The sequence below is a fragment of the Mustela erminea genome, chromosome 21 (genome assembly GCF_009829155.1).
Source record: "Mustela erminea isolate mMusErm1 chromosome 21, mMusErm1.Pri, whole genome shotgun sequence".
NCBI lineage: Eukaryota > Metazoa > Chordata > Mammalia > Carnivora > Mustelidae > Mustela > Mustela erminea.
The window spans coordinates 20,389,506-20,406,645 of NC_045634.1; the positions used below are offsets into that span (position 1 = coordinate 20,389,506).

The 17,140-nt window shown below is 37.0% G+C and overlaps 1 protein-coding gene across 8 annotated transcripts in view; it reads left to right on the top strand.

The window, feature by feature from the left end:
• The window catches only part of SGCZ (sarcoglycan zeta), a 1,085,895-nt gene that overhangs the window by 1,014,352 nt on the left and 54,403 nt on the right, over window positions 1–17,140 (top strand). For 6 of the 8 annotated variants that reach the window (XM_032329030.1, XM_032329032.1, XM_032329033.1 and 3 more), the window contains 2 exons: window positions 1,507–1,632; window positions 10,880–11,002. In XM_032329030.1, coding sequence (XP_032184921.1) covers window positions 1,507–1,632; window positions 10,880–11,002 — 249 coding nt within the window. The remainder of the gene's footprint in view (window positions 1–1,506; window positions 1,633–10,879; window positions 11,003–17,140) is intronic. The other 2 variants (XM_032329036.1, XM_032329037.1) reach the window with 1 other exon arrangement.

The following is a 17,140-nucleotide window of genomic DNA, read 5'->3' on the forward strand; positions in this document are numbered from 1 at the left end:
GTGCTCAGGTAATTGATTTATAACACTAAAAACAAATTCCCACTAAAGGAAATTAAGGGTCAATCTACCTAATATTAAGAGGAATATGAAACAACTTTTATGTAAAAACTAAGTAGCAATAAGCAGACCTCAAATATTCTTACTAAAACGTGTTAGGAGGTAAGGGTATCTGGGTGGCTTGTTGGTTAAGTGTCTGATTTTGGTACAGGTCATGATCTCAGGGTCCTGGGATCTAGTCCTGCATTAGGCTTTCTGCACAGTGGGGAGTCTGCTTCTCTCTCTGGCTTTGCTCCTTCTCCCCACTCATGTTCTCTTTCTCTCTCTCTCTCTCTCTCTCTCTCGTAAATGAATAAATAAAATATTTTTTAAAGTATTAGCAGGTAGTATAAATAAATATGCTAATGCTACTCTGTAGAGAAGGTGGTTACCTTTTCATGACATTTTCAAGAATACAGTTCTCTGTCTGAAATGTTTTTTGTGTACATTCTCTTAAAATACATATACCATTACGGTGACTTTCACTATGATATTTAGGTGATAAATTAATTGTCAAAGTTGGATGTTCTTCAAAACAGAGAAAAAATAATCTCAAAATTTGGCAAGAAATTTATACATAATTGGTACCATGAGATTACATTATTAGCTGAATACACCTGCAGAATTATACTGCCACAACTAAACAAGTTATATTACATATAATTTAGGGAGAATTTGCATAAACATATATTAGAAAACTGTTTGCACCAACTTATTTTTTTATGCTTGTGGTGATGTGTAACACAGATACACATGTTAATTGTTATTTGAAAGAGAATGCATTTTAGAAAGGAAAAAAATTAAAAGGATTAAGGAGTTCCATGAAATTATACTGATAGATGTGTCAAAATGCAGCAGAAGTCCAGGACAAGCTGACAAGAAAGAGGGAAAAATCCTAAGAAGTTAGTTGTTGTTCTTATGAAACTTATGTTAAAAAATAATAGGCTGCGATGGGAAAAATTTTAGTTGGATATTATTAAGAAATGGCTTTTCAATTCTCATGTTCTTTCATAAATTATGTTGCATCATCTTGGACATGACTAATGTCTGCTGAAGAATTAAACAGTGAGAGATTACCAGAGAACATCAAGAATTTGTTTTCTTCTCTCTCTCATAAAAGCAACTTACCACAAATGTAGTTGTAAGCAGTCTCTTCTCATTACTTAAGTATTCACTGATACTACTCATAAGTAATTCTATCAGATAGTATTTTTTTCACTGTATGCAACATGCATTTTTTTGTTTCTATTTTTTCCTTTATAAATTAAAAGAACATGAATGATTGTGATACATAAAAAATTTTAGAGAATAATATTTCACTTACCAACTTTGTGCCATCCATAGTTTTGAAATGCCATAATTTTGTGTTTGCATAGTATACAAAAAACAGAATATTTTATGCATATGCTCTTCAACTGGTCCCCTTAAACAAAATAACAAGTCAAAGATGTATGATTTCACTCCTCTTAGACAACATTGCCAACAAAAGTGGAATAAAGACATATTTTACCTCATCCTGTCAAAATTCAGAGAGGCCAGGACCAGGAGAAAATACCATAATAATTTATGAAATGGCTGGCAAGGAAGTCATACCAGGTAATGATAATGATTAATTAATTAATAACATTGTTATTATATGATTATGAATCACCAAAAAAGACAAGTATAAAAGATACCATTTATACCATTAAGTCTAGTTTTGAAATTGTCTAAGTAGAAATTTAGTTTGCTTTCTCTGCTTGACTTATTTCGCTAAGTATGATACGCTCTAGTTCCATCCATGTTGTCGCAAATGGCAAGATTTCATTTCTTTTGATGGCTGCATAGTATTCCATTGTGTATATATACCATATCTTCTTGATCCATTCATCTGTTGATGGACATCTAGGTTCTTTCCATAGTTTGGCTATTGTGGACATTGCTGCTATAAACATTCAGGTGCACGTGCCCCTTTGGATCACTACGTTTGTATCTTTAGGGGAAATACCCAATAGTGCAATTGCTGGGTCATAGGGCAGTTCTATTTTCAACATTTTGAGGAACCTCCATGCTGTTTTCCAGAGTGGCTGTACCAGCTTGCATTCCCACCAACAGTGTAGGAGGGTTCCCCTTTCTCCGCATCCTCGCCAGCATCTGTCATTTCCTGACTTGTTTATTTTAGCCATTCTGACTGGTGTGAGGTGATATCTCATTGTGGTTTTGATTTGTATTTCCCTGATGCCGAGTGATATGGAGCACTTTTTCATGTGTCTGTTGGCCATCTGGATGTCTTCTTTGCAGAAATGTCTGTTCATGTCCTCTGCCCATTTCTTGATTGGATTATTTGTTCTTTGGGTGTTGAGTTTGCTAAGTTCTTTATAGATTCTGGACACTAGTCCTTTATCTTGATATGTCGTTTGCAAATATCTTCTCCCATTCTGTCAGTTGTCTTTTGATTTTGTTAACTGTTTCCTTTGCTGTGCAAAAGCTTTTGATCTTGATGAAATCCCAATAGTTCATTTTTGCCCTTGCTTCCCTTGTCTTTGGTGATGTTCCTAGGAAGATGTTGCTGCGGCTGAGGTCGAACAGGTTGCTGCCTGTGTTCTCCTCAAGGATTTTGATGGATTCCTTTCGCACATCAAGGTCCTTCATCCATTTTGAGTCTATTTTCGTGTGTGGTGTAAGGAAATGGTCCAATTTCATTTTTCTGCATGTGGCTGTCCAATTTTCCCAGCACCATTTATTGAAGAGGCTGTCTTTTTTCCATTGGACATTCTTTCCTGCTTTGTCGAAGATTAGTTGACTGTAGAGTTGAGGGTCTATTTCTGGGCTCTCTATTCTGTTCCATTGATCTATGTGTCTGTTTTTGTGCCAGTACCATGCTGTCTTGATGATGACAGCTTTGTAATAGAGCTTGAAGTCCGGAATTGTGATGCCACCAACGTTGGCTTTCTTTTTCAATATCCCTTTGGCTATTCGAGGTCTTTTCTGGTTCCATATAAATTTTAGCATTATTTGTTCCATTTCTTTGAAAAAGATGGATGGTACTTTGATAGGAATTGCATTAAATGTGTAGATTGCTTTAGGTAGCATAGACATTTTCACAATATTTATTCTTCCAATCCAGGAGCATGGAACATTTTTCCATTTCTTTGTGTCTTCCAACTATCGTATGATCTCCCTGATATGAGGAAGTGGTGATGCAACATGCGGGCTTAAGTGGGTAGGAGAAGAATAAATGAAACAAGATGGGATTGGGAGGGAGACAAACCATAAGTGACTCTTAATCTCACAAAACAAACTGAGGGTTGCTGGGGGGAGGGGGTTTGGGAGAAGGGGGGGGATTATGGACATTGGGGAGGGTATGTGCTTTGGTGAGTGCTGTGAAGTGTGTAAACCTGGTGATTCACAGACCTGTACCCCTGGGGATAAAAATATATGTTTATAAAAAATAAAAAATTAAAAAAAAAAAAGAAAGAAATTTAGTTTGCTCAATGCAAAGGCTATAAGAGAATTTGCCTCAGGATATTATGGCATCCCTCCCCCAAAAGTCCTAGAGCATATTTTTTTTAACCTTTTAATTATACTCTAATGATATGTGTGTGTGATGGTGGTGGTGCAGTGTTTGTGGAAGATTTTCTAACTTCTGTTTAATAAAGATAAGCATGATAGAGAGGGAGAGAGAGAAGGATGAAAACAAAGAAGAAAATACTGAAAAAGTGAAAACAATGCAAAAAGAAACTCAATTCAGAATTATGTTCTCCTCACTGTCAGTGGGGTGGATGAGTAATTTATTGATATATATATAATATATTATATATATATCAATAATATAATATTATATATTATATTATATTATATTATTATATATATAATTATATATATAATATAATAGGCAAGGCCAGGGCTATATAACTTTGTCTCTGACTGGATTGAACCATTTTTTAAAAAATTTCCAGAATCATTTTTTTTTATTAACATATAATGTATCATTAGCCCCAGGGGTACAGGTCTGTGAATTGCCAGGTTTACACACTTCACAGCACTTACCATAGCACATACCCTCCCCAATGTCCATAACCCAACCACCCTCTCCTTATCCTCCACCCCCTGGCAAGCTTCAGTTTGTTTTGTAAGATTAAGATTCTGTTATGGTTTGTCTCCCTCCCAATCCCATCTTGTTTCATTTTTTCCTTCCCTATCCTTCAAACCCCCACGTTGCCTCCCAACTTCCTCATATTAGGGAGATCATATGATAATTATCTTTCTCTTATTGATTTATTTCACTTAGCATAATACCCTCTAGTTCCATCCATGTCGTCACAAAGGGCAAGATTTCATTTCTTTTGATGGCTGCATAGATTCCATTATATTTATATATATATATATATATATATATATATATATATATATATATATCTCACATCTTATTTATCCATTCATCTGTTGATGGACATCTACGTTCTTTCCATAGTGTGGCTATTGGGACACTGCTGCTATAAACATTCAGGCATTCAGGTGCACGTGCCCCTTCGAATCACTACATTTGTATCTTTAGGGTGAATACCCAGTAGTGCGATTGCTGGGTTGTAGGGATGGACTGAGCTGTTTAAACAATAGTTTCAGGTTTGGCTCTATGTTCTTCTCATCCTCCTGCTTTTCTCCCCCCTTTTCACTGATGGGCTGATAGCTAGCCTTAAAAGCTTAAATTTTTATCATACCGAGCATCTGTGATCTGAAAAGAAAAACGTGTGTCTTTTTCAAAACATAGAACAAAAATCAGGAGAATGAGTCACATATTTGTGTCTGAATTAATTGCTTTGTTTGGAGAGAATACTATCCCTATGAGAACTGCACCACTTCTAGACAGAGAGTCAGCCCACATGCCCCCATGTTCTGACTGTGGGGAATATATTGTCAGTAAAGAAGACTGAGGAGCAGTGGCATAAAAAAGATATTTACTCCAATAGTAGTCAAGGCATTCTAAATTGAAACCACTGTAGCATACCTTCTAGAAACTCAGATTGGCAAAAATTACAAAGCCTGATAACAATGAGTATTGACAATGATGTAGAACTACAAAGCTCTCATACTCTATTGGCAGGATACAACCAGTTTGGAAAGCAGCTTTTTATTATCTAGTAAATTTAAAGTACATTCTCTATGATCCAGCCATTTCACACCCAAGCATCAGCTCTAGAATTGCTTGAGTGTAGAAGGAGACTTGTGGGAAAAACATCCATAGCATCATTGTTACTGACTCTGACAGTCTAGCAACCTATAAGGTTACCAGTAGAAATGGATCACTAACTGGTATATCCATGTAATAGACAATAGTGATGAAGGTGAATAAATGAAAGCCAATGTAGCAAAATAGGTAAATCTCACAAACCTAATACTTTGTGAAAAAACCTAGTCACTGAAAAATACAAGTACTGTAAAGTTACACGTTTGTGTATGTATGTGTGTATGTGTATATGCATGAATAATAAAGTTACAAGATGGAAGTGACAAAAACTCATTTCAGGATAAGGCTGACATCTAGAACTCCCCAAGGATGAGGGACATGTGATTATGCTGAAGAACAGAGTATGCTGAAGACTTGTGTTGGTAATAACTATTTCTTCAGCCAGGTGGAGGGTAACAACATGTATACAATTGTTATGTGTATAAGATTTTCATATCTTTTTTATTTTTTTTATTTTTTTTTTAAAGATTTTATTTATTTATTTGACAGAGAGAGATCACAAGTAGGCAGAGAGAGGAGAAAGCAGGCTCCCTGCTGAGCAGAGAGCCCGATGCGGGACTCGATCCCAGGACCCTGAGATCATGACCTGAGCCGAAGGCAGCGGCTTAACCCACTGAGCCACCCAGGCGTCCTTCATATCTTTTTTAGAAAGAAGATGGAAAGCAGTAGCATGTGATCATAGCTATGGTATAGATGGGCGAGGGAGTGGTAAAGAAGGCATAAAAGTACAAATGGTGGAAATTCCAAGTCGTTAACATTCGGTGTAATAGTAGTTTCAGGTGTACGATATACTGATTCAACACTTCATACCACACCTGGTGCTCATCACAAGTGCTCTCCTTCATCCCCATCACCTGTTTCACCCATTCCCCATCCCCTCTGGAAACCATCAGTTTGTTCTCTGGAGTTAAAAGTCTGTTTCTTGGCTTGCCTCCCTCCCTCTTTTTTTTCCCCCCTCCCCTTTACCCATTTGTTTTGTAAAAATGAACTTTTATTGAGGTATTACTGCGTACAAGGCAGTGGTCCAGACACAGGATGGTAGGAAGGCCCAGGTAGAGAATGTAACCTCAGGGTTCCTAGAGCTACCTTATTTGCTGGAGAAAAAGTGGCTATTACTCTGCTTCCAAAACACAAATCAGTTCCTGTGGTTGGAGGGGTAAGTTGTGGGGACAGGATGTGCTGCTAATCTCTGGCCGGATCCAGTGTAGATTGCAATTGCCAAAGGCTCAGGAGCTCTTGTTCCAAGAGAAGCCCCCCAGCCTGGCTCCTGTAACCTTTCCCTCATTCTGCTCCTTCTTCTCTCCCTAAATACACTCAGGGAAGACATTCGGCATGAGAGTTTTTAATGACATACGTAGTATAAAATAAAGTACAATGCTTATTTATATTTATATTTTATGTAAGTAGCTTCTTTTATTTTGTTTCAGCTTCTTTGTATTTGTTTGTTGGGGGCCCATGATAATTCTAAAACAGGAATTTCAAAACTCTGTATTTAGTTGACTCTATTGACTCTTGTTTTTGGTTTTCTTGTGGGAATTTCTAATCTTTTAATAATACTCTTCTTCAAGACCTTGAAAATATTGACAACCTGTAAAATCAGAATTATATAGGAAGAAAGATCCATCATGATATGCTTGAGGAAAACACACCAGAGATAATTAGACATATCCATTTTGATCTTTGCCTTGTTTTCTTTAAATTAGGACTAAATAGTACCAAGAGGCCCCATGGAAATATATTGCTTGAGCCCCTGTAGAGATTTTTATTGGAGAAAATTTTCCAATTCATGTGTTTGACTGATTTAATGTAGAAAATGCAAAGACAGATAAATTCCTGGAGCCTCTCTGTTTGTCAGCAGATATGCCTTTGGCTACTGAATATGACTGTAAGAAATGTGCACGTTCCAAAAAGGCAATGGAGCCATCTCGGAGGAGAAAAGAAATTAGCTTTGTTGTTGCTTTGTTTGTTTGCTTTTAAGAAATATATACAGAACATTAAGCAAACTAGAGAAAATATTTGGATATATATTGAATACTTCAACCCTTTTGTGGAAACTGTGTTTTGGCTTACGTTTTCTCTCTTTTTCCTGCCAATTCTCTTTACTTATTTTATCCCTGACTGCTCTTTGTTTGATTTTGAAGTTGTTAACATAAACTTCCTCAGATGATCTTAAGGAAGCATTTAGTCTTGAGATTTTAGCAAGTTAGTGTTTAAGATGACTTGTGAAGGGGTGCCTGGGTGGCTTAGTCGGTTAAGCGTCTGCCTTTGGCTCAGGTCATGATCTCAGGGTCCTGTGATGGAGCCCTGTGTCTTCGGGGTCCCTGGTCAATGGGGAGCCAATTTCTCCCTCTCCTTCTACACCTCCCTCTGCTTGTGCTCTCTCTCTTTCTCTCTCTCTCAAATAAATAAAATCTTTTTTTTAAAATCTTAAAAATATGAGATGACTAGTAAAATACAGAATAGTCCAGATAGCCCTATCTCCCACGATCTATTTGCAAAGGAATCAGAACTCCTTACGCAGTCATCAGGCATATTGCCTTCCTGCAACTCTGGAAGTATTGCTGGTTGAGAAAAAATGGAACTGAGCGTTACTGCCCCTCTGATCAACTGAATCCTGAGTTGACCTCACCTAGAGAATATGTGAAGCTAGGAACATGAAAAAAAGAATAAGACAACATGAAATATGTTATGACATAATAAATTCAATTTCATATAGCCTAATGCATTAACTTTAAACATAAATATTCACAACAATGCAATATGTGTCTAATTATGTGCATTTACTGCTTGCTATTTGCAGAAAAGCAATGTACAGAAGTACAACATATTCAAAATTATTTTCTGATTTAAAATATTTACAGCCAACATATTGTTAATTCTTCATAGTTTTGCCTTCTGAAATTTTACTAATACGTTGAATAAAGTGTAGTCTGCAGTATTAATTTATATATCTATTTTTAATTGAATGTTTCTGCATGCGTTTATTTATGGCCTAGATGCATTTTTTCTATTCCAGGTGTGCATATGTTTTACTTGTTTATTAGCTTTTGTTTATTTAAATTTAATGAATTAAGATTTCAACTGACTTTGCCATACCCAGGTACTCTGCTTATATTTCTACTTGTTTATGTGACACACAGTATAGCATGTTTATGTTAATAAAGTATCTTTGATATAATGAGATTAAATGTTATGCCAAGAAATCTTATAAGTTTGTGACCATACATAGCATGTGTGTGTATATATTATAAATATTATATACATATAGTGATCTAATGCACTTTAGTGTCATTAAAGTCACTGATATATTTTGTGGATCAATTTACCCAATGAGTAAGTATATTTGAAGATAGCCGCATGCTGTACAAGTTAAGGTTTTATATGAATAATATCTAGAATATCTTTTAGGAAGTTCAGATTTAGTGTATGTCTGAGTGCCTTGAAGATTGAGACGAAGAAGCCTCCAAACTTAGAAGCCACATTTATCAACACACCAGCCCCAAGCACAGTTTTTTGAACCTCACCCAGTTGGGTTACTCTGGTTTAAAGATTAAAAGCACAATACAGGAAGGTAAGATCATGATTAGCAGATGACACACTCAAGTGAATACAGTCTACTGAAATCATGTTTGCCAGATCAAAGGCAATAACTGTCACCAAGAACAGTAGGTCTTCCATGGTTTCTTCAATATTGTCATTAGATTTCATAAGAAAAGTGCTTTGCTTAAAAAAATGTAACAGACGTTAAAGTACAATTCATACTATTTTGATCTTGACAACCTGCAAGGTTAACATCAGTTTTATCTGACTTAACATTGTCGTAGTTTTAAAATTTTCTATGTGAACCTGAAAACATGTAGTTTCTTATAAGGAAAATATACATCTTGTTTTCAGAGAAATTATCCCACATATTATCAGAGTTTGGAATTAATACTTTCCTCTTGTTAAGTTCCCCGCAGAAGCTATGATGGTGTGGAGGTGTAAGATACATAAGCCCATAGGGTAGAACTGGGAGCAGGGCTGAGGTGGGGTTGAGAGCCATGGAAAGGGACAGGAAGCTTACCTCTGGTATTCCTTTACCTATCTAACTTCTTACCCTAGGTACCCCTAGAAATCAGACTCAATTTTAAATTTGGAGGAAATTTTGGGATACAAGGATGATCTTATGTTTTGAATTCCTAGGGGTCATATATTTAAAAAATAATGATGGTACATTGTCTCAGTGTGTTTGGGCTGCTATAACAAAATGCTATAGGCTGGGGAGGTTAGGGGTGAGGTTAAACAACAGAAATTGATTTCTCACAGCTTTATATACTGGAAATTCCAACAGCAAGGCACTAACATAGCCAGCGTCTGGCGAGAGGCTGCTTCCCCACCTGTACATACCTGGCTTCTCACTGGGTCCTGACTTGGCAGATAGCAGAGAGAGAAAAGACAGACTTACAAGGTCACTAATTCCATTCGTGAGGCTCTACGCTCAGGACCTAATCACCTCCCAAAGACCAGCTTTCCTAATACCATCACACGTGGGCTTGGATTTCAACATAGGAGTTTTTGGCAGACACAAACGTTCAGCTCATAGCATATGTAAAGTAAATGAAAAGGGGGATGCACAAGTGGGATGTGTCTAGGTCCCTGACTGGGCTGGACTGTATCTGATAAGAGTTTCTGATGTAGATAGCAGAGGAGACATTCTCCAGATCTCAGTAGGAGGGCAAGACGTAGCATATGCCAAATGTGTTATGCCAAATGAAATAAATTGCTCTTATGGAAATAGCAATTCCTCACCCTCTAGCCAGTTTGATCTTCTTGTCAAAGCCCTTCAAACTCACAAATTAATCATGTTTTCCAAATATGGAACTGCCTTTGTGATTTGTAGATGGATTAATATACAAAATTGTCCAATTAAATCAGAAACAGATATCCAATTACATGGTATAACTATATTTATTTAATGCTGTATCTTAATAAATCAAGAAAGTTATTGATGAGGAGATACATTGGGGAGGACTAAAAACAGGTTTTTTTTGCAAGATCAACTGTAAAATGCATTCGCATTCAGTGATAATCAGGGGTGAACAAATTACAGTGTTAGCATATATGAAATGTAGAAGTAGCTGAAGCTTCACAGCTGAATAATGCTTCACAAGTACTTTGTGATGTAGCAAACATGGGGACTATTGTCTGCTTACAGAAAGAACATGGGAGTCATACTATCTACAAGTATTTATTGAGCATTTAGCACGTACTAGGTATAAAGCCAAATTTTCAGGCAATAACCAAGAGCAAAGAAGATATCATTTCTCCTTGTGTATATGCGAAAGCTTTTTTTTTTTTTAATTAGCTAAACATAAAAACCTTGTTAGGACAATGTCAAGCATTTAGAGGTCAGATGTATGCCCAACTGTCCTAGCCCAGCAAATTGTACCAACTTAGCCTACTGGAAAGGATAACAATTTAAAAATATTAACTCAGGTGTAAAACATACTGCAGAGATAAAATAACTAAATAATACCTGTGTTCCTCCCTTTTTCTAATATATATATATACATATATATATATGTTGATGGTTTCCTGCTTACCAGTTTCATTTTTAAACCTTTCCTCTGACCATAGGAGCTGATGCTGTGGAAGCTCAGTGTAAAAGATTTGAAGTGAGAGCGAGTGAAGATGGCAGGGTGCTGTTTTCTGCAGATGAAGATGAGATTACCATTGGGGCTGAAAAGCTGAAAGTCACAGGTACCGTAGTTTGAGGTTTTGGAACTTTGTTTACTTCTTGAAAGAATATGGAACTGAACAAGAACTATGTTATAAGATGTATGATCCCCATGCTGAAAGTTGAGTTCACGTAATAACATGATCTCATATCATTGGATTTCCCAGGAGTCTTCAAATAGAAGACAACTGGTTGTGGTGGCAGAAGACAATGTAAACACTGTGAAACAATATAATCACTGCCTTCACGATATAAAAGTAAAACTGTGTGTCCTAAGCGGGAGGAAGGATATGCGGAGGAAAGTGGGTCTGCAGAATGGAAGAAAAAGTGGGGTGCAGACCGTGAGAAATGCTAACTCAAGGTGATAGACAATTACAATTCAGAGGTATCATTTAAAAGTAGAATATATGCAAAAGAACTAAAATGTAAGTATCAACTAGAGAATGAAGTAAGGGGAAACTTACAAGTAAATAAAATTATCTTCTTTGGCTTATAATTATTCTCAAAAGTGTATATATCGAGATATAGTGCTATCCTGGTATGCAGGGTGGTTCAGTCAGTTAAGCATCTGCCTTTGGCTCAGGTATGATCCTGGGGTCCCGGAAGTGGCCCCCACATCGGGCTCCCTGCTCAGTAGGGAGTCAGCTTCTCCCTCTCCCTCTGCTCCTCCCCTGTGCTAGTGCTCACGCTCTCTTTCTTTCTCTCTCTCTCTCTCAAATAAATAAATAAAGTCTTTAAAAAAATAAAATTATAAATAAATTTAAAAAGGAATGGTGCCATCCACATGTTATTTAGAAGTTGTTAAAGTCATTATTCTAATATTAGAGCTATTAAAAAGTCAATCACTAACTGAAATTAAGAAGCAAAAACAAAAGCAGAAATCAAAGTTAAAAGCAAGGCTGAGAGCGGGGAAAGATTTATGAAGACTATTTTAAGCACAATCTCTTCGAATTACTTGATTTGCAATCATAATACATGTAATTTCAATAACATTTAAAAAATACCCAAAGAGGCCTACATTTAAAAAAAAAAAAAAGGTGAAATAAGCTTGACCTAGTGTTTCCCAAATTTGAGTTTAGGAGCAGCTCATGGGATATCTATCCTATCTATTTAAGTCCTACTGAACCCCGTGGGCCATCTGAGAACAGGTAATGTAGAAATTGGTCTCTAGTCTCAGGCTGTTGGGGTTGAATCCTCCCTCTACCATTCAATATTTAAGTAAACCCTATGCCTCCAATTTTCCTTCATCTAAATGACTGAGATGGTGATGATAACTTTAGTATTCAAATTATACCAGTGTATGTGTACACACCTATGTGTACATGTGTGTGTTTAGAATATTTACAGCACATAATGAAGACATTGTAATAGTCAGCTCTTTATATTTATTAATAAAGATAATATTAATATTGTTAATGTTCCAGACTTGAGGACTTATGTGTATTTCAAGAAAGTTGTACTGCCAAATGATACTGAAATTCAACAAAGCTAATTTTTTTTTTTTTTTCAGAGAGAGAGAGAGAGAGAAAGAGGGTGTGAGGCATGGGGGACAGGGCAGAGAGAGCATCTTATCAAGTCCCACACCCAGTACAGAGCGCAACGCAGGGCTTGATCTCATGACCCTGAGATCATGACCTGAGTGGAAATCAAGAGGCAGATGCCCCTCAACAAAGATAGTTCAATGGGGATCCTCACTGGGCCTCTTTGGCTTAGGTAACAACCCACTAGCACTGTCCCTACTGACTCCCACAGCGTCCTTTCTCTTATGGGATATTCTGCAGAGTAGCGGGAGCCTGCACCGTTGGGTTGGTGTTTGGAGTGTCCCCCATGACTGCCCAACTGCCTCATCTCCTTTTGTTTCCTCAGTTTCCTTGGAAAGGTCAGGAAAGGAAGCCCCACAGGGGGGCAAAAATTGACCTTTCTAAGCCCTGAGTCTGGGGGGCACGGGACAAAACAAAACACATGAGGGCTTTGGTTGGCATGGAGCACAGACAAATAGAAATGGACTTTGACTTTAGGGCCCTTGGTGCTAACATTTGATTTGCTGGTTGGTGGGAAAGCAGGGAACCCAGGTAGAAATACACTCAGGGTGATTAAGCAGACGTGATTTCAATATTTAACAATCTTTTACCTTGGTAGTGTCTACTCATTACCAGCTTTAATCCTAAAATAGCTTTTAAGATATCTTATCTAAAAATTATTTCATCCATATTTGGATATTCCCATTGAGTACTTTGCTTTCATAAGTGACAGGAAGTTATACAGCTGTTGACAGTTTTTATGAACTCATGGAATTTTAACTTCCTCTGATCTAATGTTGACTTGTCTCATAACAGTTGCAATGAAATGCTGTCTTTACAACATTAGATTCAGTTATTAGTTTTTAAATTTTTCTTTGAGGTACATGGATACTCCTCTTTATTTTCCTCTTCTTCTTGGTAGCCTGGCTGCCATCCTTAGTTTGTTAATGGGAATTATTAAAGTGTTCCCTGAAAATCTGAGTTCTTCTTTTCAGTTAACTGCCTTCAGGCAGTCATCTCTGCTAACTTATTCTCTCCCCGCCCCCCAGTGTACGTGTGAATGTGTGCATGGGACATATGCATGGTGTATGTATATGCATGTATGTATGTCTGGATATGCAGGTGGATAGGTACCTATGTTTCATTCTGGTTCTCTTTTTCCATTTCTTTCTGTCTCAAACATATACACATAGCTTTGAATTTATTCTTCATACTACTTTTGGTCTTTGTCCTTTATCTCAGAAAATCAATCAGTTTAAGAGTAGGAGTCAGTACCATATGCTTCCAGAAGATCCAAAATAATAATATAATTTTGATTATATTATAATCAAATAATTATAAATTATAATTTCAGAATATCCTAAATAATAATATAACATAATTTTAATAATGACGGCAGAATCCAGCCAAAAATTTTTGTGAGGGTTTGAGGTGTAACATTTGAGATGAGGGAATGAGAGTGTCTGTAACAAGCAACCCCAATTTCTAACCTGATGTGTATGTACAAGAGGCTCCAGGTTATTAACAAAGAAATGCTAAGTTGGCAGTATTTTAATTGGATTAAAACTCCCCCAGGATCCAGTGTATTTTGTTACTCACAAAAGAGCCCGTTTACCCACAGACATGCATAGACACAAGCATACACACACCCTCTCAAATTCCTGCTAGGTCCTTTCTCTCTTAGCAGGATATCGAATATTTACTGTGCAGTAGCTTTTTTTCCTTCCTGCAATACTTCTAAAATAAAGAAAAATAAAGACAGCAAGGGCAAATATGATTTAGAATTTCACATACTTAGAGGAAAAAATTGTGCGTCGCATTGCATACCATTTAAAGGCCCAGGGATTGATTAGAAACTCACATCCACTTTGAAGCAGCGCTTGAATCATTTGACAAATAACACTACAAAGAGACATGGACTCCAGGGTGCTTCATATAAATTAGGTAGCTGTGCTGACAAGACTTCAAAGTTACATGTGACAAGAGATCTGTGTGAGGTTGATTCTAGAATTTTAAATTTGTGGCACAAATTTTCTATTTAAGCAATAGCCATTGGAATTACAATTGATTTCTTTCTGGCTTTTTATAATTTACAAGCAGTGGCATTTTGTACAGGGACTTCTCTTCCAAGGTGACAGAAATGAATGAATTTATTTAGACAATGTGTCTATACACCTGAGGCAATATCACTTATGACTAAAATTATTCATAGATGTAGCATGGCTCAGGATATTTACATTTACTCTACTTAAAAAGTAGCAAGGATTTACCCAATACGTTCACATACTCCTAAGGTGCAGGAGGATAGAAGGAAAATCACAAATGGTTACCTGAACACCCACAACACGCCTCATTACCCCATCACCATGGTAAGCAATCGCGTGCCAAAAATTTGTCATTTTTTACTCTTGTTATTACTTGAGTTGCTCAGTAATTGTTCGCTTAAATCTTAATTTGAAGCTACTTCTTTGACCTTAACCCACCCTCTCTACATGGCTAACTGTATTAGATTGTTACACGTTAGCTCACATATGCATACTTGAGAAGTTTCTTTTCATTAAAATTCGTCAAAGATACTCCTTACTGCCGTTATCTTTTGAGACCTAATATTGGTCTAAGGTATCACTTACTGCAATTATCTTTTAAGACCAGGTAAACAAATAAAAGATATAAACCTTTACACTTAGAAGACTCTTAAATTTAGTGCTTTCAGGCAGAATCAATCAACTGCAATCTGCACTTTCATTTGTATTCCAAGTAGTATATTAACTTAGAAAACAAAGAGGGAGTCTAAGTCCTTTGACTTTATAAAGTGAAAAACTTCAGCCATGTAAGCTACCTCGATGTTAAATTTTATGCTATGGGTTGGACGTAGACCTCTCTGTTTTGTTTATGAGAGAAAAGAGGAAAAACAGCTAAAGGTATAAGGAGAAAGGATATCTCCTTTTTATCAGGCAGTAGAATTAAAGCTGGCAATCTGAAAAAAAAAAAAATAGTGAATCTCAACCCTGCACCCACCCTGTGCCCTAATGTTTGGCTTGAAAGCCAAGACTATATCACTGCTTCGTCCCTGTTCTAACTGAATGATGGGAGAATAGACAAGTTCCAGTGCTTGTTTGACAACGGAAGAAGGGATTTTCTGAAGAGCTGCCTCTTAAATTAAACGCCATGCTTCTGGGTTGAAATCAATATTTCCTGGTTTGTTTTTATTAGTTAGTCTTCGACGTCCTTGTTCTTGTCTGTTAAATTGGCACACTGTGTGGAGGTCAGCTTTGGAATCAAGCTTTCGATTAGCTAGGACCATTGTTCCTGCAAGCTGTCCAAATGCCAAGAACGTGGTAACACACAGCCCACAGGACAGAGCCGCTTGGTTTGAATAGCATCGGGGAAAATGTGATTAAACCCAGAGCTGAGAAAAGTGATATGCAATCACTTAATTGTCTCAGGTGTGGCGTTTCAAGTCTGTGGACTTGGGTAAATCACTCTGTTTTCTAGTTGCCTTTTAGAGTTACTGACGATACAGATTTTAGAGATGCTAAGGATTAGTACCACTCTATCTCCCCTGACACATCTCCAGGTAACAAAGGATTGCAGGTTTTGAAGTGTATAAATAATGAACCATGCCATTCTCAAACAATAAGGTATTTGCCCTGAGCACCTTACTGACAGTCCTCTCCATGACTTACTGTATTTTTCCAAGCTTTCGTTTAAATGTTTCCTACTTTAACAAAGCAAAACTTATTGAACATATAATTGTGGAATAGAAACCTAAAGGAAGTTGTAAAAGAAGACAACTCCATTATAAAGGTTGGAGTGGGGGCTTGCATCAACATCTGTGTGTGTTGGTTTTAAGAATTTCCACTGATGTTTAAATTTCTTTTTTTTTTTAGTACTTTATTTTTTATTCATTTTTATTTAAATTCAGTTAATTAACTTACGGTGTATTATTAGTTCCAGAGGGAGATTTCAGTGATGCATCAGACACATAGAACACCCAGTGCTCTTTGCATCATGTGCCCCCCTTAATGTCCGTCACCCAGTTACCCCATCCCCCCTCCCTCCAGCAACCCTCCTATGATTGAGTCTCTTATGATTTGTCTCCCTCTCTGATTTCATCTTATTTTATTTTTCCCTTCCTACCCCTGTGCTCCTCTGTTTTGTTTCTTAAATTCCATATACCAGTGAGATCATATGATAATTGTCTTTCTCTGATTGACTTATTTCACTCAGTATAATACTCTCTAGTTCCATCTACATCATTGCAAATGGCAAGATTTCTTCTTTCTTTTTTTGAAGGCTGCACAATATTCCAGTGTATTTATGTACCACATCTTCTTTATTCATTCATCTGTCTGTAGACATCTGGGCTCTTTCCATAGTTTGGCTATTGTGGACATTGCTGCTATAAACATTGGGGTACAGGTGCCCCTTTGGATCACTACATTTGTATCTTTGGGGTAAACACCTAGTACTACAATTGCTGGCTTATAGGGTACCCCTATTTTCAACTTCTTGAGGAATCTCCATACTGTTTTCCAGAGTGGCTGCACCAGCTTGCATTCCCACCAACAGTATAGGAGGGTTCCCCTTTTTCCACATCCTCGCCATGATGTTTAAATTTCTTATGGGCCTTAAATCCAC